Raw genomic sequence first — 27,128 nt, 5'->3', positions numbered from 1 at the left:
AAGCTAAGAGGGTAATCTGTTGTAAAAAGGAGAAGGTGGCCCCACGGCATCATTTTCCCTTTCATACTGTGCTATCTAGCATTAAAACATATGCATATGGTGCAGTGGATGTGGAAGATACATTAAATGTTACGGATTGAACCCAAGTTTCATACTATCCTTGCTGGGTTAATTCAGTTCAGCACCAAAAATCCATATCGTTTTCCTACAGATGCTGGGAGAAAAGAGACAAACAGATGCAGGTCTCATACATATTTATATATGCAGGATAATCTCATCATTTTCTGTAAAGCATTAGATTAACAATACATCAGCAACAAATACAGCATAATTTTTATCCTGCTTCTCAGGATGAAGTTACCAAGAAAAAAGATTAAGCTGGAGGCAATGAAATCCTTTGGATTTGCCAATAAAATTCATCTTCCTCACACTAGTTTTTGCATAAAATATCTATTTTCCCCCAATCTGTTATTACCATGTAGAATTGTCTCAAGACAATGCCCAGACCAGATTCCATTTGATTCTAATCTTTCCTGGAAGTGAAAATAATCAGAACAGCAACTAATTTAGCAACATAATTCAGTGATGGCTTGTACATTTTAATGATAAATTCCCTTGTCAGTCAAACTTTTAAAGCTGTCATTGTGCATGCATCCTCAGAAATCCTTGCCATTGAGCACAGGAGGTATTTATGCCAGGAAAAGACTGGTAATTGCTTATACACAATAGCCAGCTTTCCTTGAGGAGTGAGGTTTTCATAATATGAAGTAGCATTCTATGATGCTCCCCTCCTTTCTGACTCTTAAGTGGCAAAGTTCACTAATGACTAAAGCACATTGCCTTTTCAGCATGTCTGAGCTGTGTACACACTATAAGACACATTTGAGGCACACTTCCCCCCGTAAAAAATTCTGGGTGCTGTAGTTTGCTGGGAGTTGTGAAGGAACTCTGTGAAGGAGAAAGTGCAGTGGCCAGAATTCTGTGAGGGGGACAATGTGCTTCAATTGCGCTTTAAAGTTGCAGTGTGCACACAGCCTACATCAGTTCCAAGGCTACAGGGATTGCCCCTTTGGGCATTTTGCTTTCCAAAACTCGGATCCTATTTTATTTTCCACAGAAAATATTATTTCTTCAGCTTGACAGGGAAAGCAGAGCATGACGTGCCCTTTGGGGCTGTCCAAGCACAGTATTGCTGCCTGTGGGCCAGTGCAGGTTTTGCAGAGTGCTGATTTAGAACATGACTGAAATCCATTAAGTTGAAATATTAACACTGACCAAGCAGAGGCTCAAGAGAAACAGTGGTAATAAAGAGCCATACTGTGCACAAAACCTGCCCAAGCTTAGAAAATAAAAGGATTGGTGCTCCAAATGTGTCAATAACAAGGAAGCTTGTGTTTGACGGTCCAAAATGTTAAACAAAGCACCAGTAAGGTCCCTAATACTCTGAAAGGCTTTGAAAGTCACAATGCATGCATTTTATAATATTAGTTAGGTATTCTTTATTCTTTATTACTTAATTATTCTTTAGTTAGTTATTCTTTACTCTAGCCAAGCTAGATGTCATTCTTGGTTGCCTGTATATTTTCCATCAAGGAGGACACAGCTGGGAGATGATTTTGAAAAACAACCAAATGGGGAAGGGTGAAGCACAGCCTTTGTCCAGTCTTCAGCTCTCCATCACAGCTTCCAGAGGTGGATTTTCATTTTTTAAAAAACACCAAACCAAAACCAGCAGAAGAATAAGGCACAAACTGAGCACTAGTGTGGTGGTGTGATTAGAATGTCAGACTGAAACCAGTGAGATGCAGGATTAGATCCCCACACATGAGCCATGAAACACATTTGGAAAACTCAGTGTCCCTCAGCTAAAATGATGTCATAGGGCTGCTGTTGTGAGCATCTTGGAACATAGGTTCATTCATCCCGTTTCTACTCAGCCCAACAGCTCATTTGGCCTTGGGCTTTTATGGTAAGTCACACTCAAACCATACCTTGGTGGGCTACAAACGTCAGGCATTTCTTTTTCATCAGCAGGTATTTTATTTGGAATGTATGACCAGTGGCAGGTGAATAGTTGGAGGACCAGGGGTTTGGGGGCCATGCAACCTCTACAATACACATGAAAGCACATGTGATTGGGAGATTTCCAATGAAACGAAGTGAAGAGATGGTATGGGACTTTCTGGTTTTGTTTCAATAGTAGCAGGCAGCTGCCTTTCCTTACTTACAGTTGAATTCCACTGAAGAAGGAACCAAAGAGTCCAATCATGCCTAGAAACTCCACCCGACTCAGGTTCCGTACGATGTACTCTTCACAAACATTGGAGATGCCGTAGAGAGTGGCTCCACCTAGTACTAGAAGGTCCCCTATAAGTTTATTTTCTCCTAGGAGCACAAAGAGAATATATAAATATATATATGAAAAAGCAGATCAAAATCTGCTATCAGAGCTCTCCTTCATCAAATCTCTTTACACTTTTTGAAAGACTTTTGCACCTTTCCTTTGAGGGTAAATTTATCTCTGCATGTTCATTGCACATGCAGGACAGTTACCTCCAAGGAGACACTAAAGGCAAAGCTTTTGCAAAATCTTCAATGCAATGTCGTGAATTCAAAGGTAAGTGGATAGAAAGAAGTTCACAGAAGGAAATATCCATCCCACCTGTTCTCTACACCTGGCCTTGGCCCTTTGAAAAATCTCTCTAGAGGACCTTCTGAACAATGTGGGATGGGGAGCTAAGGGAAGAGGGAATTGCCCAAACTCAGGCAAATCTTGGCTCAGCTTTGAGCAATTTCCCCCACTTTCAGCAGTCCCCTACACCTCATCCCATGTTGTTTAGAAAATGGTATTTTGGGGGGATCACTGCTATCTACTGGGAAGAAGGGTGGGTGGGAAACTTTGAGTGGTTTTTAAAATATGGGGTAGCAATCAAAAATCTCCTGCAGGCAGCCCAAAATGACACAAAACTAGCACTTTCCCACAGGACTTTACTCTACCTTTATATACGTGCTGGAGTCACGCAACAATAGTAGTGTTTGCTTTTGTTGCGTGTTAAATAGTGGTTTGAGGGAGCTGTTTGTGTTTTAAGCATTGAGACTTTACGGTAATCTTTCACTTCAAGTTTTCCCAAATTCACACACACACCAATCTGTTAAAAAAGAGGTTTCTCCTGATTTCCTGCCAAATTAGTTCAGCACAACTTACTCCTTGCACAAGTTGCAGGAAAGCCCTGACATGCACTGTATACGGATTGTACAGTTAAAATGACCACTAGCACATGTGCAGACCAGTATACAGAAGCTGTACATGGCAGTCACATGCTACACACAACCTTTCTAAAGGTCATCCTGCCTCTATATAGCATTATGGCAATTAAGGGCTTTGTTGGGACCTTAATACAGTGGTTTAAGAACAGTCCTGTTTAAGAACGATTCAGTTTACAAACTCCTCAAATCTGGAAGTAGTGTCCCAGTTTGAGAACTTTACCTCAGTCTAAGAACAGAATCTGAATGGTGGAAAGGCGCCGGTGGTGGGAGGCCTCATTAGGGAAAGCGCACCTCGGTTTAAGAACGGTTTCGGTTTAAGAACGGACTTCCGGAACGGATTAAGTTCGTAAACCAAGGTACCAGTGTACATTATTTTAAGAGTCTCATGCGACTTTTGGCCTGGATTCTTTTCCCTGCACATGCAAGGGCACATGTATCAGACAAGCAGATGAATGGAAATAAAAACAGATGCAGTTTGTGTTGGATCTCCCTTTACAAAATCCCCTTCCCAAACTCGTTTTGAGGCTACAAGGAAATCCTGTTTCTGAACTTCTCTGATTGTTGGAGAACAGCATTCCAGGCACAGCATTTCTTTCATGCATGGAAACACGTATGCAGATCCTTACCTGCCCCTTGCTGCCGTCCAACAAGGACATCGGCTCCTGCCATGCAGCCCATCCCCAGAATGCAGACCACAATGCCAATGAAGTGCACTGCCTTGTACCGAACCAGCAGGAAGAACCAAGATAATAATATCACAACTGGAATCACAAAACAATCTAGGAGCTGTAAGGGTAGGGGGGAGGGAGAGAGAGAGAGAGAGAGAGAGAGAGAGAGAGAGAGAGAGAGAACAACAACTTTAAAACAAAGCATTGAGGTGCATATGACTACAAATATAGGCTGCTTCTCAAACCATAAAAGCATTAAAACAGAAAGAAACAGACAGAAATACTTACCTTAGAAGAAATATGTTCAAATGGCTCAGGGGCAAAATTCAAGACCCTGCCAGTCTCTTCTTAACCCAACAGTGTTGTGATTGAATCTGCTGTGTGCTAACAAGGCTTTTAGGACTGGGTCTCAACTGAAGCCGATGAGCACTTGCAAATGGGGGTCAGTGACCATGGCAGAAAATGTCTGCTTCTTAATAACAGCACCACTTTATCAGTATTATTGCCATTAAAAAGATTCTGACAATTTCAGTAGCAGAATGGCTGTCAGTTATTTAAACAAATGCTACTACCCACATTGTTATTCCTCTTGCTGCTTCATGAGGACTCAGGGGTGTGCAAAAATAAAATAAAAGGAGTAGTTCTAGACAGTGGCGTAGCGTGGGGGGTGCAGGGGGGGCCGGCTGCACCGGGCGCAACATCTGGGGGTTAGGGTTAGGGGGCGCAAATCCACGGGTTAGGGGGCGCAAATTACTTGCCTTGCCCCGGGTGCTGACAACCCACGCTATGCCACTGGTTCTAGAAGCATAATTTTAGGGTTAATATCACAAAGTTGGATAACAGCACTGTGTGAGCATGGGTGTATGGAGAGTTAGAAGTAGGTGGTCCAAGAATATAGTCGTAGACAAGAATAAAGGTAGTTTTGTATATTATAGGAAAAACGAAGTAGTACATATATGTGATGGAACCTAAACATTTGTGGCTTTCCTTTTGTACTTTTTTATCCAATACAGTACACAATGTGAATACTCAGGAGGAGATGAAGCAGGTGAATCTCCACTTCAAGTATAACCCAGAAATACTGATATTTCTACTGTTGGGGCTACTATTACTTACTACTACTGTGAGAACTGCACCTCAAGAATCTGCCCATGAAGCTGGATGCTAGCAGGCAAAAAATGAAGCCAGCAAGTGAAGCGTTACCATGAAAGACACTATCTTGAATCTATTCACCCCCTGCTCAGTTTATCTCTTTCTCTCTCCACACATACACTTACATATACACACACAACCAGCTGTATCCAACCCTGCAGCTCTGCTCATGCAACGCACTATGGTGTGCACAACATAAATTGCTTTCCCTCTCCTGTCCCTTCCAGCCACCCCTTCCAGGTACTCTCAGAATCGGCTCTGGAGAGTTGGGAGGTCATCTGGTGCAGATTGTGGTGAACAAGTGTGGGAGGAGATGAAACTGAAGCCCTGTGGTGAGAGTGGAATGCTGCTAGTGCGCTGTTGGATATAAGCCACAGATAAAATTTCAAGAAAAGAGATTCTGACTGAACTGTAGGAATAACTGTTCTGGCAGTAAGAGCTATTCGACACTAGAATGGACTATCTAAAATGGTGGTGGGCTCTCCTTCACTGGAGGTTCCTAAACTGAAGTTGGATGGCTCTCTGTCAGGAATTCTCTAGCTGTGATTTCTGCATTGCAGGGGGCTGGACTAAATGACTCCTAGTCCCTTCCAGTTCTACAGTTCTATAGATGCATACCAAGTTAACTGGACAAAAGGCTGTATAAGCAGGAAAAAATATTTCTTGTTTCCTTCCTCAAAACCAACCCTCCAATATTATAACTCTAGCAAGTGGTCTTCCTGTGTTCACAGTCTGGGCCTTAGAAAGTGGTGTGTGTGAGTGGGTGGGTGGGTGCAGAGCAGATTGTTGCTCTTGCCCAACAAACCTGGTTCTAAAAAAATGGACCTTTGTGGTACGGAAAATGATGAGGAAATGTACTGGACACTGTGGGATAACAGGTCATCTGGCAGCGACTTGGCAATCCTAAAAAAAGAGCGTTGGACCCAACACTGTAGAATAAGGACCATCGTTAGAGATGTCAACAGGAGATAGGCTCTGTGTGTGTGTGTGTTGGCAACAGTTCCCCCCTTCAATAGCTAAGTTAAAAACTGTTTCTGTCAGAACTCTTTTCCTAACACTTGAGATTTCCATGAGTTAAGAACAGGAGCTATTAGCTGGGTAGTGCCCAATTCAATTTTTAACCAATTGATCATCAGCAAACACAGGATATGCCAAGGATGTGAGGGCTCAAGCAGTCCCCGGAAACACAGGGGAGAAGAGAACTACTAATGGAGGAGCTCTGGGCTGGAAGCAGCTTCTGCATTTAAAATAAGAGCACTGATTTAAAAAGGCACACTTAGGTTACTCTGTGGAAAAATAACAAACAAACAAAAATAGCCTCAAGCGTCCCTCACAGCGCATTTCTTAATATATGAGGAAAAAGTTAACAGAAGCTACTAATAGGCATGGCGTAAGAACTGTCTTACATCTGTACATCTTGGGGTTTTTTTAAAGCCTTTAAAGTTACAAAACCGAGCATATAAAGCACAATAAGCAAACTGTCATTTTTCTGGAACGGTCACATTACGTGGGAAATTACGTTTTCAGTTTAGAGGTACGGCAATTTCATATTTAAAAGAAACGTCCAGCTTCTCATCCCAGAGCCCCAAGAGATATAAACAAGAGAAGTGTATAAACGCTGCATGAAAAACACTGCATTATTACATGTGAACCGAAGAGAAGAAAAATATAATGATCTCATGTAAGCTCGTGGTATAACATAGAAGTTTTGTCTTCGGCTGTGTGTGAGAGAGAGGGGATACTCCATATAAAAATCTTACAGAATTATTTGTATCAAATATTTAACATTTACTGACATTTACAGAGACCGTTTGTGGGTACCATAGAGGTGCTTGGTGGGCACTCTGGTCCTCAGGAGCACTGCATTGACGACTCCTACTTTATATGTTTGCTCCAGTAAATAACAGCCTTGGATTCTTTCCTAATAACCTCCCCATCACAAAATATTAGGGTATAAATCTAACATACAGAGGCAATACCAAACTACTTGCAAATACCCTAGAGTTGATTTTTCAAAATATAATTTTACATTAAATACTGGTGGGGTTTTTTAACATGTAGCTTAACTGCAGGGTATAAGACACCACATGTCCATTAACATAATTCAACACACATTTCTAAACATTTATGGAAACACTGTTTTTCTATTTATTCTCTCCAGGTGTAGCAAGAAATACTTGTTCATTTGTTCACCTCTTTTGATGCATTTTTTTTTTTTGCAAAGAAATACTTTTATATATATAAAAAAGTGCAATCTGTAACCATGAAAAATAATGGAATATTTCCCCATTAATGTCAGTAAGATGTAGAACGCACCCTAGCTATGCAAAAATAAAAGGCTGGTCAGGTCTATTTGCTTTTCAATTAACCATTATGGAGAAAGAGAACCGGCAAATTATATTAAGCTCTTTCTACCATATGTCACTGCCTGTCCTGCCTAATATAGTCCTCCTCTTCAATAGCTAAATTTAATACGATTAAAACAAGGGTGATATGATTGTTTTACATAGTGGAATGGCTGTTCTGTCTAGCCATTAAGAAACAGCTCATTTAAAGCAATAGAGCTGCTATTGTATTGATTAGGTCTGTGCATAATGCTGCGTATAAAGCTATTCTAAAGGCCTTGTGGCTGCTTTTTATCTTATTAATAGTGTTCATGTCTGGTTACTTAACAGAGCCAAGCTGTTATACAGCAATCTGGCTGACCATTGTAACCCCATGCGAGTGACCTTTTCCTTTGTGCAGATCAGCTATTAAGTGTAAGAAAGAAACTGGGGAGGGAGGGAGGAAGGCACATATCTAGCTTCTATGCATAATAGTCCTATAATGTGCAATGAGATGGGGATGGGGGGCGGGGGACAGGTGTCTCATTGCCCACTCAAAAGCAGATCAATGCTACCAGGACCTTTAGAATTCAGCTTCTGACAGTTTGGGGAAATAGGAGGGAAGGAAAGTTTCCTGGGCAGTGTCCACTGACAACACTTGTGATGAACACCAAAACCCTCAACACTTCTGTCCCTTTAAAAAAACCCATCTTTACCCAGAAGCTCCCTACTTATCATAGAAGAGTGAGGAAGGTACGTCCCAAACATCCTTCTCCCCGAAATACAGTGGCACCTCAGGCTAAGAACTTAATTCGTTCTGGAGGTCCATTCTTAACCTGAAACTGTTATTAACATGAGGTATCACTTTAGTTAATGGGGCCTCCCGCTGCCGCCGCCACCCAATTTCTGTTCTCATCCTGAAGCAAAATTCTTAACCCGAGGTACTATTTCTGGGTTAGCGGAGTCTGTAACCTGAAGCGTCTGTAACCCGAGGTACCACTATACTAAAAAGAGATTATCTTCTCAGCTTCACATTTCACAAAGCCACTTCCCTGAGACATGATAAGTATTGTCATCCTGATACACCCCATAATGTTTCCCAGCTGATCACTTCCTCCCCATACCAATTGTTGGTCCTTGGAACGCAGTATAAAAATTAAGAGTTTGAGCATGCTTTTATCTTCATTTGCTTGGGAAATTGCTACTGCTCTCCTTCAAGCTGAGTCTCATCCTGGATGAACATCAGCTAAATATAATCTGCCTGTTAAGTTACTGAATGTTCTTTACAAACAGTAGCCTTCTTCATGTGGTCTGACATGGAGTTTAGTAAACATGCAGGGACGGATGCAAGAATGAGGGTGCTAGCTCAGCCCTCATCATCACTCCCATCATTCTCCAGAAATGGGAGAGCAACCATTTATTACCCTGTACTAACTGAGGCTCTGTTCATGTTTTAGAAATCTTAAATGCACATCTGCTTGAGCACAGGAGACTCCCCACTTCTGACAGCCACCCTCCAACTTGAGGTGACAAGAATGACAACAGGGAGTGGAGCTAGCATGCTTGCTCTAGAGCCCCATCTCACAACATATTGTCTGAATGCCCGAAGAGGGCTAATATCCATCTAGAACTACTTGGAAATGGCTGTTCATTTTCCTTTTGATGCAATTCTGCCTTCTCTCACGCTGCTTTATCTTGTTACATTAAGAAAAGGCTTGGATTTGAACTCTGGAGTTGATTAAGTGGTTTTCCAACTTGGGGGATTTTAATATGGGAATATAGGGAGTCTGCTAAAATGTGTGTCCCTTCCACGTAAGTAAATTCTGGATCCCACATGTTCAGACTTAGATGGATTGGGGCGGCAGTCAGTTATTGAATTTACAAAGGGTGTGTCTCTATGCCTGTCCTAACCCCACAAGAAAGGTGAGAGAAAGTGACCCTAATTGTTACAACGTTATAAATAAAGATCCAGAAATTTTGGCTGTCATAAGCCACTGCCAAAGGTTTGTGGTTGCTTGGACATTGTTTCTCACTCCTCTGAAGGACAGGGGTCTCATCTGCTCTGAGCACATCCCAAGTGCAGCACAAACAAAAAAATTACCCCTGCCTTCTCCCCAGCTCCATGACTGGGGAGAAGGCTGAGGTTTTATCCCATCTGCCGGACACTGATGGACCACTTGTCATGTAGAGCAGAACTGCAGAGCCCTGCTATTCTTTTATTTATTATTACTATCATAATACCATTTGCCATGCAGACATGGAGAGTGGGAAACAGTTGATTAATATGGCTGTATGATTCATCCTGCAAGCCCAGAATACACTCCTATGATGAGGGGTAGAGGGAGAGAAAGGGGACAGAGAGCATGTGGAGCAAAATAACACCTTCCTCTCTGCACTCTCCCCCTATGAGTTTCTAGAAGACCCACCCACACTTGTTTTAATTATTTATACTGCCATCTTCCTCCCCACCACAAGAGGTCAGTGCAGTCAGCATCTTAAAGCCTCTGACAGGGATGGGCAAATCTGTCAATTTCGGTTCCCTCAAGTTTTTCATATCCGCCCCCAATTTTATATTCAGTTCTCCACATTTCTGCATCAGTCTGCAATTTATTTATTTTATCAAATTTATATGCTGCCCTTCTTCCAAGGATCACAGGGCAATTTGCAGTATAAATTAACACGTTTTTGTGTGCAGTTTTGCATACAAAATTGTGTATTGCACATTTTTGCAAGCAATTTCTACTTATGCATTGTAGTTTTGTAGGTTAGTTTCACAAATACATTGATTTTTATGCCTACCTTCCCCTTAGTAAATGCATTTTTATAGACACTGGATAACTGCATCACAAAATTTGGATAAGCGTGAATTTTGAAGGATGGCTCTGTTTTTGGTTTCCTTATTTGGTGGGGAAGTGCAAATTTGAATGTGAACTGAAATGATTTCCTACTCCATCTCTATGGACAGTGCTACCTCTTTGTCAGACAAGGTAGGGATGAGGGCAATAAAGTAGGAATTTGTAAGGTCTCCTTTCCACAGCAGGCCAACCGGATCTGATGCTCTTGAACTTGCCTGTGTATGGGAATGCAGCACCCAACTGGATTATGCACTTCTTCAGATTTTGCAATGCATTTTCACTGTACAAAAATGTGTTTTTATATATATATATATATATATATATATATATATATATATGCATATGAAATACAAATTTCACTGGTGACTGCATCAGAGAGTTTGTGTTTTACAGAAACAGCAAAGAAAAATTCATACAATAACACAAATTAATAATAAGAATAATAATAATAATAATAATAATACTACAATGGAATGGAACAGGAAAGGAATGGCAAACAACAGGATGGAATTGGAAGCAATGTGATGCTACAGGATGGCATGGAACAGATCTATGATTGAGTGCAAGCGAGACTGAAACTGGATGCAATCAACCCATTCCTAGTAAAAAGTCTCGCCACCGTCTCATCCTTTAGGCTCCATAAGCTCAGCAGAATGTACGCAGAGCCTGAAGTCCCTGGTTCAAAGTAATTCATAAAACATATGTCCATGACCAAGATCGTTCCCAGCATTGCCTCAGATTATTTTATATGCCCTCTTATCCTCTCACACACAAAAGGAGGTGCATTACTGGATAGGCTCTGGAGGCAGGACCTGATTTCTCACACAAGGCAAACTATAAGTGAGATACAAACAGAAGACTGGAACTATTACAAATGCATTCAGAACAGAACTGCACGTGGTAAAAGTGGGTGATCCCAACCACAGCCTACAGGGCAAGTCAAACCAACAACACTTGTGCATTGTGGTTGTTAGGAAACTAAGCATTCTAAGCAGTCAAAGGCCATCCTAGTAGAGGACAGTTCTAGTTTACAGCCAGGGATCACTGGGTTTAGCAAAATTCAACCATTGCATCTGTGCAAGGATGTTACAAACAACGGCCCCATTAATTATCAAATTCCATTTTTTCCCCTTTTCGCATGCAGCACTGAAAAAAGGGAGCAGACAAATATATACAGGGCCTGGGTGGAACAGTAGGGAGAAAGGAAAGCACACAGAAAGCATGGGGGAGAGACACACTTCAGCACACAGGGTGAAAGGACAATAAAATGGAGAGAGTGGGAATTTGAGATCCTTGGAGGAAAGGTGGAATAGAAATCTAATAAATGAATAACTAAAATGTACACTGCAAAATGCATGGTGCATGCATTCATACACTGGCATCCTTTTGTGGGTGGGGGAAGCAGCTTTGGGATCAATAGGACACACTGTGGGGAATGAGCTGGTTTCTTCCACTATCAAAGCAAAGTGCTGGTCAGCAAACTCCAGCTGGAATTAAACAAGAAACAGCTGAGCTGCTTCTCTGCCATTGATTTGCCCCCACTCCAATTACTATCTTCTGTCGCCACATTTGGGCAGCTCATTAGTGCTGGCCGCAAGCAAACTGTGTGAAGCTCTTGCCCCCCTGGCCCCCCCACAGCTGCCACTTGTCAGTGACTGGCCCTGAGGTACAGTAGCAGCAGTTGCAGGAAGGATTAAGATTTCGTCCGGAGAGGGATTTATCATCCATGCTACCCTCACCTCTTCTAATTGGCAATTTCCCCTCTGGTCTTCTTGTCTAATGTGACAGATCTCGGAACTGTCTATTCTCTCTCTGACTCCAGGCATTCACTACGAAACAGGGCTCAGAAACCCACAACAGCTTCCAATCTGAGCTCTTGTTTGAAATTACACCTTCGGAGGCCAAGAATATCCAAAATGGTCTGCAACATTTTTTCCCTAAATGCATCCACGAGCGATCATCTTCACTCTGCGAGACTGAATCCTATCAGATATAAATAAATGCATAAATACATAAGAACTCCCACTGTGAAAATGGCAAGTGCTATGGAAGAAGGGAGCACTGCATCAGTCATATTTATTTTTCTCTTCTAAGTGGCAAACATATTGCTTTGCTTTTTGTGGACGACATTATCACACACAAACTTCATCGACAGACATATGCTCATATTTCCGATTTCAGAAATAATGAGTGAAGGTGCCAATATGTTTTTGCCAAAGAGGGAATGTGGGGAAAGAATGCAGAGAAAGAACTACTCAATAACATGTTAGTACCTGCGTATTGGTTGTTGTCTGATGCAAATGTTATCACTAGGGATGCTGTAATCTTCATTGTTCAGACATTTCACAATTACAGAGCATGGGATGGATGCACAATAGCCTGACCCACCATGAAATAGAAAGCCGATGAGCTATCTGAATTGCAATTTAAGCTATGCTGAAAGAATTATTTTGTCAATAGACATAGTAGCAAGCAGATAATCATATTTGCATTAGGTACGACTGAAATCACATATTCCTGTAACTACTCATAACATCCAATCCCTGCCTGCTTTTGTGTATAAGTGTATATTGTTTTTATATATAGAATTGGTTTTACATATGGAATTCTTTTTATTGTTCACCTTTTAACTGTGAAATCTCTTCCGAGATACTTATGGGAAGCAACTGACATCAAATAAATAAATATGTCTCTTTAGATTTTCACATGGTTGGAGTGATAGACTTTGCATTCTTGCCCTGAAATCACATGAAACAGTTTTAGAGCTGCAAGGACAACATAAAACAAACATGGCAAGCAGATCATTCAGATGCAGTACCCATAATACGGGTTCACAAACCATTTGAGGAGGGTTTGAATTGCTTTCCCCATGACTGCTGGCTTTGTGTGAATGTTGCAACCATATGATCACATGTGGGGTTTTTTTTTTTACTGATCACATGTGGGTTGTTTGTTTGTTTTAACCTATCCTCACTCAGGAGGGACCTGGCCATGGAGAAGGGTCTCAATGACCTGGGAATGAGCCATGTGACTAGTTCCACCCATGTGGTCACTTACTTCACATACAGATGACAGATACGTGAGATCACACCATGGAGAAAGCAGCTGTCAGTCCATACGAATGGGCTAATAATGTGGGCACTCATCTATGTAATTTGTACTCACTCACAAGTATTTATAGATTCACATTTGGATTTGTAAATAGTGTCCTTCAGCCAGTCATTCTCATTCCCCCCCCCTTTCTCTCTGCCTAACCTACCTCACAAGGTTGATGCAACTAACTACCTTTCTCTAGAGCAACATAAAAATAAGTCCAGATGCCGGACTTCAGCTGCTGTGTTATTAAAAACAAAAGCCTGTTTTACTTCTATACATTGCAGGGGAAAGAAGAAAACCATCAAATTTCTTTCAACTGGTGACAAGACAAAACAAGACTAAACAAAGTGGATCTTCAGTTTAGACTAGACTGCAAAGATAAACCTTCAGTCCAAACCAGTGCTATTTTTCTAGAAAAAGAGGTGGTGGAACTCACCATGAACACCTGCCTCATTCTCTTAGAATGGCAATGGCACACACCTGAGAGGTGCCGGAACTGAGTTCCAGTTGAAAAAAAAGCCCTGAGCATTTTAAAGGCTGATAAGGCAAAACTGAGGTGACATATTTGGTAGTAGAGTAGAAAAAAATGCCAAAACATATGTTAACATTTTGTTCCTGCAAGTAGCTGCATGGAGCACATAAATATGTAAAGGAATTAATTACTGAGGCTTGTCCAGAGACTAGGCTTGCATTGCGAGGCCATTTCAAGTCATCTCTTGGAGCAGAAAAAATCCCGCACCTTCTCTCTGCAAAAGCTGTCCTTCAAAAATCAATTCAGAGACTAAATCACTGCTTATTACAAGTGCCAATGGCAGAACGTGGGCCATAATGCTATTCTAGCACAATGGGAAAGAAAACCCAGCTAGAAAAGTCGATGTATAATGCATGACATTTTTAAGAGAAAACCTATAACATCAAATGAAGTAGAATGCTGGCACCTTCTCAATGCAGTACCAGGAACTGAAAGCCCGGAAAATATTTCATCTGCAGGAAGGCTTAACTGACAGATAACCAAAAGAAATCCAGCATTTGATTTCTTGTGGAGGGTGCGGGGTGAGCCTCATCTGTGCAACTGAGAAGCAAGAATTCTGCATGTACTTAAGACTTCTTGCTCAAACATTTATTGAACTTTGTGTGGACCTACACAGGAGACACACCAACTGCCGGGATAAATTTGTTAAATAATATCATACAGGGACCTCCAAAACAGCAGCAAGGTTTTTATGCAGACAAGAAAATGAGTGTAGAGGGTATGCACTAATTAAATAACAGAGGACATTCTGTCCATATGCAATGCAGGTTAATTCAGCAAGATACTCTAATTTAGAATTTTTTTCATTCTGTTCCAATAAATATCCAGGAGTCATTCCAAGCATGTATTGCTTAGGCAGGTGTCTTGTGCCAATAAGTAGCACATAGATGTTTTCCAGTCCCAAACAGATTACTGGACTGGTCAATTGTTCCTGAAATTTGAGATTTCACAGGACTTTCAGGGTGTCCTAAGTTACCTAGGCCTCCTCTTCACTGAGGTGAGAAACCAGGGGTGGGAAACTTCTTTCAGCTTGAGAGCTGCATTCCCTTCTGGGAAACTTTCTAGGGGCCGCATGTCAGTGGCGGAGAGCCAGAAGCAATGAAGATGTATTTCACCTTTGTACTGTAGGATGTTGCTTCAAAAGCAAAGCATCACAAAATTTGGTTGCAACTGTTTTCTGAGTCAAAACATACCAAACAAATAGGAGGCAGGGGTGGGCAGTTTGGTGAATTTTCTGTTTTAAGACAAAAGAGGGAAATCATGGAGGCATGTGTGCAGACTGTCAATTGGTATAAAACTATGGAAGTTAGGTCCATTTTGCAGAGATTTATCTAGGTTTATTTAAGTATATATGTGTCTGTCAAATTCACAGTTTAAGGTACACCCTAAATGCATAATCAAAAATGTCATGTGGGAAGTATTTCCTAGACAAAAGCCGCTCTTAATTTTTATGCTTCCTCCAGGAAAGATCTACAAGCAGAAGACTTCCAGCTGGCATTGATAAAGGTAGTTTACCAAAGGAAATGTACTATCTTGCAACACATCTTCAAAAGAGGCTTAGAACTATTTTAAATTATAAACAAGATAATGCATCAAATTCCACTAAAGAGTATTTTGATAATTAAGTGTAGGTGTTTGCAGAGAGCTGCCTAATATTTCTTTCTTGAAAGCACCACAAGCTTAGTACATTTGCATATAAGGTTTTGCATCATGGAGCAAACACTTCATGTGAAAAAGGATAAACGCGGCAAGCAGATTATCTGCTGAAATGGTTCATAGACTACTTCACATTAAAGTATTGTAAATGAGATTTCTCATTTGTTGAAATTGCATTGCCATCAGCTAAATGCAGATCCATTGCAATGAACTACTCCCTTCATAGTCACAGGTGCCATACTAATTGAAGGCAGTTCACACAAACAGGGACACTTTCTCTGTTGGGTGGTATATATTGCTGTCCCCACACAAGCAAACGTTTCAAATTTTGTTCCCGCTGAAGCTTCCAAAATGTCTTTAGAGGCAGCCCCACAAATAATGCATTGCACTAACCTAGAGGTTACCAGACCATAGGCCACAGAAGTTATGTCCCTGTCCATTCAGGGACATAACTGGGCCACCAGCTGAAGCTGACAGAAGGCACTCCATACCACCGAGGACACAAGTGGTAGTAATGGATCCAGTAACACTCCCAAGCTATATGCACTTGTTCCTTAAGAAGGAATGTAACCCCCTCAAGAGCAGACATTCTCCCATCCATCTGGCCTAGGGAACTACCCACTAACAGTGCCTGTATGTTATCTGGATTAGGTTTCAGTTGATTATCTCTCATCCAGTCCATTAGGAGACAAGACACCAGTCCAGCACATCCACTGCCACACATGTAGATGTAAAAGGAGAAATAGAGCTGTGCGTCGTCAGCATACTGCTGACAACACACTCTGAAACTCCAGATGACTCCATTCAGTGGCTTCATATAGATATGAAACAATATGGTGATAAACCTGAACCCCAAAGGACCCCCCCCTGAAGGCCCCATGGTGCCGAAAAACACTCCACAAGCATCACCTGCTGAAGATGACCATACAAATAGGACTGGAACTACTGCAAAGCAGTGCCACCCATCCCCAACTTGGATAGCCTCACCAGGAGGTTGCAGTGGTTGATGGTATTGAAAGCAGCTGAGAGCTCAAGGAGCACAATGCCCTTGTCTGTCTCCTAACTGAAGTCATATAAGGTGACAGGGGCAGTTTCTGTGCTAAAGCCAAGCTGAAACCTTGATCCCTCTCCCATACATTCCAGAGATTTATGTATATTCCTTTTGCTGCAAGGCCCTGCCTGGGTTCACTGATGCAGTGACCTAACATCGGCTGTCAGTTCTGATGCAATTCTGTAGGCACCGCCCTCCCTAAGAAGCCATTTTGCCTGCAGGTCATCAGATTGCAACCACTCCCAAGAGTCCATACTGGCATGGATGAAATCTGATGCACCTTTGAAGGAGTTCCTCCACACAAACAGCTGTTTCAGAGGGTTCCTGTGGCAACTCAATTGGCCTAGTTCTTGTGTGAATCAGGCTCGGCTAAGTACACAAGACAAAAGGGGCAGTTTTAGTGACCTTTCTGCTAGAGATGAAGCTGTGGGGTTTCAGCATTTGAAGGTCTTCTTAAAGAAGGGAAGGCATTATCTGATACAACTGAAAGAATCAAATGAAAAAGCTCTGTAACTCTTGTGCAGGTTTATGCAGTTCTTCTAACTAGCTAACCTGACTGTTCTCTACTACCTCTCTTGCTTGTAGGAAGGTAGCAAATCTCCCCACCCAACTTCTTGCCACGTGACTACCCAGTGACTGCCATGTACACGATCACTTTGTTTTCCAGAATGATATGTCATGTTTTTGGAGTATCAATTCCTTGATCCATACCAGACAGCTCTGGGCTAGGGATAGATTAGTCCAACCCAGGACTTGCAGTAGGGAGGCAGGGAAAAGGAGAAATTCTGGACGGAAGAACACCAGTCTGCATACAACTGTAAGCAATGAAGCAACTCAAAAATAAACCAACTAATAAGCGCAGTCTGAGTCTAGGTTCTTATTTCTTAGAGTCTCAGGCCTCTTGCCACAACATGATGTTCTGGAAAACTGTGACTTCAGTGTCACATCCCCTAATTCACAAGGATTTGGGTAGAAGTGGACTACCACCTACAACTGATATCTCATGCTCCCTTCCATGTGTTCAATGAATGCGTTGAGGGGCACATGACTGCAGCTACTGGCCCTCCTCCAATCTCTATGTAGGGTTGCCAGTCCCGTCTTCAGCTACAGACTAGGGGAGAATGTGCTTTCAGCTTTACATACATAGAGCTAGTATGCACAGTCAGGACCTCTTGCACAACCATGTTCCCCATCACATGCATGTAGTGCCCATTTCTGCCCAATGTGCGAAGGAGCACATTGGTTCTACTAAGCAGAACCATAGTAGGTCTAGTGGGCACATCCTTGCTCCTTTCCACAGGTTGACCGACTGGGTGGAAGGAAGCCTGAGAAGAAGCGTAAGAAAATGCAAGCAAAGTAGCAATGATTGGAGATCTTACCTGTACACTAGTAAAAGTGGTATACTGATAAGCTTTAACTACCAGGTAATTTGCTTCTATATCTATTATCCCCAGGATCATGTACTTCCACCATCTTCGTTTCAAGATTGCCAGTAAGTTTTCTTCTCCTGCATTGGGACAGGGAAAGAGGGAGGGGTAAAGAGTTTTAAAAGGATTAGATTTATAGCCATGACAATAATCCACTGAGTTTCATACAAAAGTGCTGCAGAAGGTGCTACATAGGATTACTAATAACCGGGGAAGGTCGAAGAAGCTCCTGCTCATTTACATACAAGTAAATTAAATATTCCTTACTGACAGCCACTGAGGCTAAGCTAAAAATAAATAAAAAAGCATCTCAGTTGCCTTTTCATTTGCCCCTTCACCTCCTGTTAATCCTGTGGCTAGGATAACATCTGTACAATATCAAGTCAAACACACTGGACTCACCCATGAGGGTCACACACAATGAGGGGGATTTCCTCCCTTCTTTTTGCATAACTGGTAACTTGGCTTCCAAGAATCAATTTTGTGCAAAGCCAAAATTGTTCTCCAATGTCCTTGCAGAGGAATCCTATCAATCACACAATCCCCGATTTCCACTTTGTGAAGACTGCCAGTACAACAAGGACGACTGATTAAATCTACAGTTTCTAAAGGTTAAATTGTCTTAACGCTAGGCCAGGGATTATTACTATGTCTGATACAAAAGAAAATGAACATGCAGCTAGAGTTTGGGTATCAAGCTCCCTCCTTGTTCCTCTGATCTAGCAGGATTTCATGAGGGTTACAGTATGGACAATATGCTATTGCTGCAGATGAGGATTCTTAAACCAACTTGAACATTCAGGATGAAATTCCTCTTCTCCAGCACTGGAACAACATCTAACCTTGCAGATGTTAGTGGAAATATTGTGCAAACACCAAAAGGAAGCTGGGGCATATTTCACTGGCCTTTCACAACTTGGATTGCCTAAACCAATTGTGTGATTCAAATGGCAATTTGTTCATTAGCAAATATCACCCGCCTTCTCAATAGTTAATAGAATCAGAATGTTTCCAATTAGAAGTGTAAAGGTTGCATTCTAATTATGTCCTGTTCTACTTACTACATTGAGATTGCAAAATTAAAAACAGGCACTGTTTCCTCCTCCCAAAATGAAGAAAAGAAGCAGTGGGGGCCACAACAATGGTTACATTAAGTACAATGTCCAGATTAATCTGTCCAAATGTTTCAACTGATATTTCTTTAAAAATAAAAAAATAAAGGCACTGGAATGAACCAGTCTGTTTTGCTGTATTGTCATATAATTCCATTAGCCTTTATTCTCTAAAAGAGTAATGAGCATAAAAGCATTCTTTTCTTGCATAACATGTTATATTTGAAATATACAATACACTTGGGCATTTTCTGTAGATTTGAGAAGAATAATAGAATCATAGAATCATAGAGTTGGAAGGGGCCCTAGGGGTCATCTAGTCCAAACCCTCGCAATGCAGGAATCTCAACTAAAGCATCCATGGCATACTCTGCTTAGGTATGGTTAATTTGGCAACCCGTTTTACTGCGTTCAATGAGGTTTACTTCCAAAAAAGTATTCATAGGACTTCACAGTGCTCACAGGCAAGGAACCTTCACATGGATTTGCTTATTGATTATAATTAAGGGATGCACTGTACTTCCCAGAAGCATTTGGGGATTTAGCCTAAAAGGTGATGCATAACCTAAAGGTAGTTTAAAAACATTCTCTCCAGAGTTGCCATACCGAAGTGGCAAATTACAGTACTGTTGCAGTACTGAAAAACAAAGCAAGGGAAATGGGCAGGTTCATTTTAAAAGCTCAAGTGAGTGTGTGGGTGGAGAATACTTAGGGAAGATTAACAATACTATGAAACATTGCCTCTTAGAACATTGGCCATGGTGAATCAACTGAAGCAGGCTCGTAGTTATGATTTCAGTGGATTGTACAAGAGCCAGTGGCATTATATGGGTTGTCACAGAATGCCATGCGACTTTGAGCAGTTCTCAAAGCCTGCCCTAAGCTGATTCTTGCTTTCTAATTAGCCGTTTTTATAAGATAGAAATTATCCCTTTACTATAAAAGCGACTACGGTCACAAGCAGCAGCATCTAAGTCAGGTGATGTACATGGGTTGCTTACAGCGCCAACAACACTAAACAAAGGAACCTCCAATGAAACTCTGTAAGTGGCTGGATCATGCTTATTAACTGAGTAATATTTCATCCCCAACATGCTATTAACTTTAAGATCCCAACTGAATAATGAAAAGCAGGGGCAATATTAAAATGTATGTATCTGCAGTCACTTTAAAATTCTGTATCATGAAAGGGTTGAAAACATGGGGTGCAATTTAACTGCACTGTTCTGCTAGAAGCCAGCACAAGGACTCCTGCTAGTGATATTCTTCCTTTCTTCACTTATTTTTTTGAAATCACTCCAAATGTCAGGCTGAAATATATTTCATAGAGTCATAGATTTTAGAGTTGGAAGGGACCCCAAGGTTATCACGTCCAATGCCCTCCAATGCAGGAATCTCAACAAGATCATACTTGACAGATGGCCACCCAACCTCTGCTTTAAAACCTCCAAGGAAAGAGTCCACCACATCTTAAGGGAGTGTGCTTCATCGTCAGACAGCTCTTACTACTGGAAAGTTCTTCCTGATGTTTAGTCGGAATCTCCATTCTTGTAACTTGATGCCATTGTTTCGGGTCCTGCCCTCTGGAGCAGGAGTAAACACGCTTGCTCCATCTTCCATGTGACAACCCTCCCTCAACTGTTCCTCATAAGGCTTGGTTTCCAGACCCTTTATCAACTTGGCCGTCCTCCTCTGCACACATTCCAGCTTGTCAATATTCTTCTTAAATTGCAGTGTCCAGAACTTCAGGTGTGGTCTGACCAAGGAAGAATAGTGGTACTATTACTTCCCTGGATCAAGACACTATACTTCTGTTGATACAGCCTAGAATAGCATTAGCTTTTTTTGCTGCTGCATCACACTGTTGACTCATGTTAAGCTTGTGGTCTACTAAGACCCCTAGATCCTTTTTATGTGTACTACTGGCAAGCCATGTGTCCCCCAGCTTATATTTCTGCAACTAGTTCTTCCTGCCTAGGTGTAGAACCTGACATTTGCCCCTATTGAAATTCATTTTGAGAGTTTGGATCCAGTTCTCCAATCTGTTAAGGTCAATTTGAATCCCAATTCTGTCTTCTGTGGCATTGACTACTCCTCCCAGTTTCGTGTCATCTAAAAATTTGATGAGTATCCCCTCAATACCTTCATCTAAGTTGTTTATAAAGATATTGGACAATAGTGGGCTCAGGATGTGTCTCTAAATGAATGAAATGATTGAGAAATGTCCTCCAGTCTGTCAAGATGTAGTGAGAGGTATGAATGTTTTGATGTGTAAGTAGGCTGGTGGGAACAAATAAGGTTGAAGATAACTTTCAAAATGGCAGACACTGCAGAGGTTTGCAAGAACCTCTAGAACTGTGAAGTTCAAAGTTTTCATGGTGCTTTGACAAGTGGGTAAAAATAAAGCAAAATGAAAAGAAGCCCTCAAAATCCCCAGCTTAGCATATGGTGCCACAGTACATGAATTTGTGTTCTTGGTCTTGCATTCAGGAACACATAAAACTGAGAAAGAGATGATTTGTAGCCTTTGCCATTCTGTGCCATTCTGGCTGTGGCTGGAAAGTGTGGTCTAAAACACCAGGAGGTGTCAGGTTACTTACTGAAAACTATTATATCTCATAAACAGATGAATATATGACTTTTTTGTGGGTGTGTGGGTGTGAAAGGTTCAGGTAGCTTGTTCAGATCACTGTTGTCAATCACAGCTTCCTCTTCAGCAGACTTAGAATAAGTGTACATTGTTGGATATAATGGCAGAAAGTCAAGGGTTAACAGACTTATTGTGCCAACAGCGCTGCGTAGGTGCAGGTATCCAAATCTGTTAATCACGGGTTTCACTGAAAAAGTAAGGGCTAACCACAGGCGAGAGTATTTATCTGAGGAACAATGGAAACTAAATTAACTGAAAAATGAATTCTGGGATGAATGCAATTAGTTAATCTCTTAAATGCACTCCCGCCCAGATAACCTCTCACCCAGCTGTCAATCGTCCAAATCCCCACCTACTCCAGTTGGCAATCGAAGCTCTCTTCACATCCCTCCCCTCCTTGCCTTAACATACCATACTCCAAGTGATCACCTCCTCTCTCCCCTCCATGCTCAAGCCCTAACACAATTTCATTACATAAGTACTTATAAGCATCTGCCAACAGCTCCAGGAATAGATCTTTATGAAAACTGCAGTGTCAGTGGCCCAAGACATATTATTCTAATGCTATGAAAATTCAATTAAGTTTTCCCCACAAATATTTTGGGAAGAGTCAGTCCCTCCCTCCCTCTGTTCAACATTTCATTTATTAACGTAATTCTTACATATTTAAAAGCAATAAAAGCTAACAAACTGAACATCCCCATACCCCCTTTTACCCAACCTGAAGGCATAGTTCAGATCTAAATAATAATAAAAGGTAAAGGTAAAGGGACCCCTGACCATTAGGTCCAGTCGTGGCCGACTCTGGGGTTCTGGCGCTCATCTCACTTTATTGGCCGAGGGAGCTGGTGTACAGCTTCCGGGTCATGTGGCCAGCATGACTAAGCCGCTTCTGGCGAACTAGAGCAGCGTACAGAAACGCCGTTTACCTTCCCGCCGGAGCGGTATCTATTTATCTACTTGCACTTTGACATGCTTTCAAACTGCTAGGTTGGCAGGAGCAGGGACTGAGCAACGGGAGCTCACCTTCTGATTGGCAAGTCCTAGGCTCTGTGGTTTAACCCAATACTAACATTCATATAAGCACTGAAGTGGAGAGAGCCTGAAAGTTGCTGGTGTCAGTATAGAGGAAGATGTTAGCACAGATGTATATTACAGAATGTGGAAGGTATAGTTTGCCCTGTAGAGTCTTTGATCATGTGCTGGTTGAACGGCCAACAGCCCAGCATAAAAGTCCTTCTCTCTCTTTTTTTGCCCTCTGGCCACACAGAGTTTTTGCTTCAGTTTTTCAGAAAGTGCTTTGTCCCAAATCACACACATTTTAATACATTTAAACCCTTAGATTCTATCCAATTTCTAGCTATCAAGATTTTAGCTGCCCTTAATATAATAACCCTTGGTTGTCTCCATTGTACACCCAATAATGCTATTTTGGGAGGGTTTTTTTAAAAAAGGTTTCTCCACCCCCCCCCCAATATCTCATCCCAGAACCATCCCAGCTACTTGCTCTTTTCATCATGACTTGATGAAAAGGCCAGAAATATCTCTGAAGAAATCCCCTGACAGTTTTGCTGTGGCAGAACTTATCATCACCAGCTACTTTTTCCGAGCATAAATCACTCTGTTCCAGTGCTGTTCAATCAAACCAAGCTGAAGTAAGTTAGCGCTAAAAATGAATCGACAGTCGTGACATCTGCCAGCCTTAACTGCATAGATGGCGCTGAGACTATGATGGAAATGAAATCAGGTATGCATTTATCTGACATTTACATTTTCAGCACTCTGCCTCCATCCTTTTGTCTTTCTTGGTCTGCCCTACTGAAATAACACTGTACATTCATTCGAAGCAGTTATTTGCAGAAATGGCAAATGGGAAACCGCCCCAGTCAGACTCATCACATTCACAAACCACAAGGAGTCAGTTTAGTAGCAAGTCTCTGCAGAACAAAAAAAAGGTAACGTTAAAGGAAGCTGCAAGGAAGAGCTATGCAGAGGTGTGGTGGATGCTGAAGAATGGATTTGACACTTCTTTTGGCAAACTAACATCCTGCAAAACAGCTGTAGTGAAAAAGCATTAATAAGCACAAAAAGCATTACCGGTAATAGAGCAAATCCTATGCAGAATATTTCAGCATGTGGTATACGATACACAGAATTTGGCCTATTAAGGATTTATTATCAGAGCATTTAGATACTTATTTATTACACAGTGGTACCTCGGGTTAAGTACTTAATTCGTTCTGGAGGCCCGTACTTAACCTGAAGCACCACTTTAGCTAATGGGGCCTCCCACTGCCGCAGCGCCGCTGGAGAACGATTTCTGTTCTCATCCTGAAGCAAAGTTCTTAACCTGAAGCACTATTTCTGGGTTAGTGGAGTCTGTAACCTGAAGCGTATGTAACCTGAAGCGTATCTAACCCGAGGTACCACTGTAATAAAGAACAGTGCATTTTTAAAATACCATTTCCCCTTAATTCTGATTCCACAACTAACACAATATGATTGCATCAATCAAATGTTGCATAATACATCTGCAAAATACACACAGTCTCAGTAGCGTAGGTAGCCAGGGTTGGTAGGGCGCCATGGGGTTCTGTAGTGCTGCACAGTGGGTGCTGTGCATTGGGGGTTGGGATTCTGGGTGGCAGGGAAGCTTGCAGGCGGCAGTTTACTGAGCTTGCAGTGCAGTGGAGCCACTACTTGCTGCCTGTGAAATCGGAAGCCGATTGTTGTTGAGCCCTTCTTGATTTGCCAAAAAAAGCTCAACAACTAGGGTGATCATCTCCCTTGCACAGGTATGGTCTGCGACTGTCCAGAGAAAGCCTGTGTCCATACACCCTGTGTTAGTACAAGCTCTTTGGAAAGACCACCTGTACTAGTCAGGGCTAACAATTGCGGCTGGTAGTCAGCAATGGTTTACTCAGAGAAGTACTACTGAATTTAATAGACCTAAGCTGCCGTGTTCATTAATTTCAGTGGGCCTCATCTGAGTAAAGCTTCATCAAATATCATCCCATGAGTAGATGTGAGCTCATTCCTTCATCCTTTGTAGGTCTCCTCGGGTGACTGAACCTAAGCAGTGCTTTTGTGAGGGTTATTGGTGAAAAACCTTCCATGGTGCTCATTGAGAGGGAGGTGGCCAGATGCCCAGAATGAGTTTTGGGGATGCTTTATCCCTAGCTCATATGTCACCTGAACTCTTATTTAAGCCTGGGAGAGTCTTCCGTTCCAGATTTAACAATTGTGTAACAACAAATAAGTGCCGTTTGTTTTACTGAACACAGGAAAGCACAATGTGTCTATTAATTTATGTGGATAAATAAAAATAATTCCCTTGTGGTTATTCTCTTCTGCTTTCCCAAACACTTCTGTATATTATACTTCGTGAATTCATTACTTTTTAATGCCATTCTGCTGTTCCACTGTGCCATATTTTGCTTCCACCACTTGGGAAAGGAAAGAAAATGGAACAAATAGAATAAAAATTTATCCAGCAACTTCAGTTTTGCTGTGGATCTTTCTTTGCCAGAATAAAAGCAGACATCGGTTTTCTTTTCAAGGTTTTTGCCTTCTAGCCTCTCGTAATTTGATAAAACATCTTGATTACTGACTGCAGGGCACAACAGAGCTTTGTTCTCTGCTGCTTCCTCACTCACGGCTTCCAAGGTAATAGCCAAGATCAAATTCTCCAATAGAGGAAATAATTTTGGTAGATACAAATGGGGGGGTGAGGGGTGGGATAGGCATTAATTTATTACGAATATATTTTAAAATGACAGTCTTGTGTACAGGTCATTGACACAGGCAGGTCTTTAGAAAAGTGTGTGGCGATACAACTATACTTCGAAAAGCAGATTAGACCAGGCATAGGCAAACTCACCCCTCCAGATGTTTTGGGACTACAACTCCCATCATCCCTGACCACTGGTCCTGTTAGCTAGGGATGATGGGAGTTGTAGTCCCAAAACATCTGGAGGGCAGAGTTTGCCTATGCCTGGATTAGACAAACTCATGGAGGATAAAGCTCTGAATGGCTACTAGCTTTGAGGGCTGTGTTCTGCCTCCACAGTTAGAAGCAGTGATGTTTCTGAATACCAGTTGCTTGAAACCACAGCAGGGTAGAGAGTGCTCATAGGCTAAAATCCTGCTTATTGGCTTCTCACAGGCACCTGGCTGGCCACAGTGAGAACAGGATGCTGGACTAGATGGGCCCCTGGCCTGATCCAGCAGGCACTTCTTATATTCTTAAGTCTTCTTATGGCTCCCACACTGTCATGTCTTGTGCTGTTTTTATCCCAAATTCCCTAACTCCACACTGCCTTTCTAGAGACAGAATCTTAATGCAGTACTTCGAAATACAACCACATGTCAGCAACTGGCTAGACGACAAAGAATGGTGGAAGGCGACAGCTGGAAAGTCCCTCAGAGAAGCATCAAAGGAGGAATGGCGGGAGGCTGCAGTCAGGAAAGCATCAGAGCGGGAAGGCTCCGAGCCAGAAAAGAGAGGACAGAGGAAGAAGAAGGGCAGACAGGCTGGAGGCTGTGCAAGCAACAGGTTTAAGTGAGACTGAGCAACTGAGGAGAAAGAGGAGACTGAGACTGCAACAGATCCCCAGCAACCTGCCAGTTCCACTGTTTCCATCTCCTCTCCTCCTCTGTCCCCAAGAACGAGGAGGGAGTTGCATGTCGTATTTGGCTGCTATATGTTTGGATGATGTTTGGGCCCGTTGCCATCACTCCTGTTGTTTAAGAAGAAGGAACTGTGCCAACACGCAGGATAAGAGCAGTCTGCTGTTGTTTTAACATTTACATATTTTTGATCTTTTACAACTGTTTGTAGGAGTGTCAGACAATTAAATATATCTGATGGCTATTTGATTATACAGTGACTGTGACATACAGCAGCACTGAGGGAGTGCAAAAGCCAAAGGATAAACTATTTACAAGCTAGAAAAAACAAAGAAACATGGGTGTAGTAAAATAAATGTGGATGACGGCATGAACAAACTGTAATCGTGTTGTGTGATTCCTGTCCCACTTTCTTTCTCTTGAAGCTCCTGGTAGCAGGAAGTATATTAAGTCACGTATAGCGAAAAATACATTTTCAAACAGTGTAAGCATAAGTGAAACCGCAACAACTTTTGCCAGGCTGAAAACAGAAAGAATAAAGAGAAACAATTTTTTAAAAAATTAATAGGTTGACATCAAAAATGAAGAAGGTAGAAATAAAGATGTCCTTGAAGGGTGCTAGGAAAACAAAAAGCCTCGAAAATGCTTAAGATGCAAATACCAGTTTCTGTATTTTATGTCAAGACAAATGGAGAACGAAGCACCGGAA

At 41.8% G+C, this 27,128-nt stretch overlaps 1 protein-coding gene across 1 annotated transcript in view; it reads right to left on the bottom strand.

Annotated features, from left to right (window-relative positions):
• SLC35F1 (solute carrier family 35 member F1) overlaps positions 1–27,128 on the bottom strand; it is a 182,434-nt gene that overhangs the window by 21,843 nt on the left and 133,463 nt on the right. Inside the window, exons 3-5 of the mRNA XM_083608642.1 lie at positions 17,981–18,108; positions 3,894–4,053; positions 2,229–2,385 (exon numbers count right to left, since the gene is read on the bottom strand). Of these exons, the coding sequence (XP_083464768.1) occupies positions 2,229–2,385; positions 3,894–4,053; positions 17,981–18,108 (445 nt within the window). The remainder of the gene's footprint in view (positions 1–2,228; positions 2,386–3,893; positions 4,054–17,980; positions 18,109–27,128) is intronic.

The sequence above is a fragment of the Podarcis filfolensis genome (assembly GCF_964270895.1).
Source record: "Podarcis filfolensis genome assembly, chromosome: 3".
Lineage (NCBI taxonomy): Eukaryota > Metazoa > Chordata > Lepidosauria > Squamata > Lacertidae > Podarcis > Podarcis filfolensis.
Note: the sequence above shows the minus strand (reverse complement) of the source record. Positions and strands in the feature narration are given on the sequence as shown.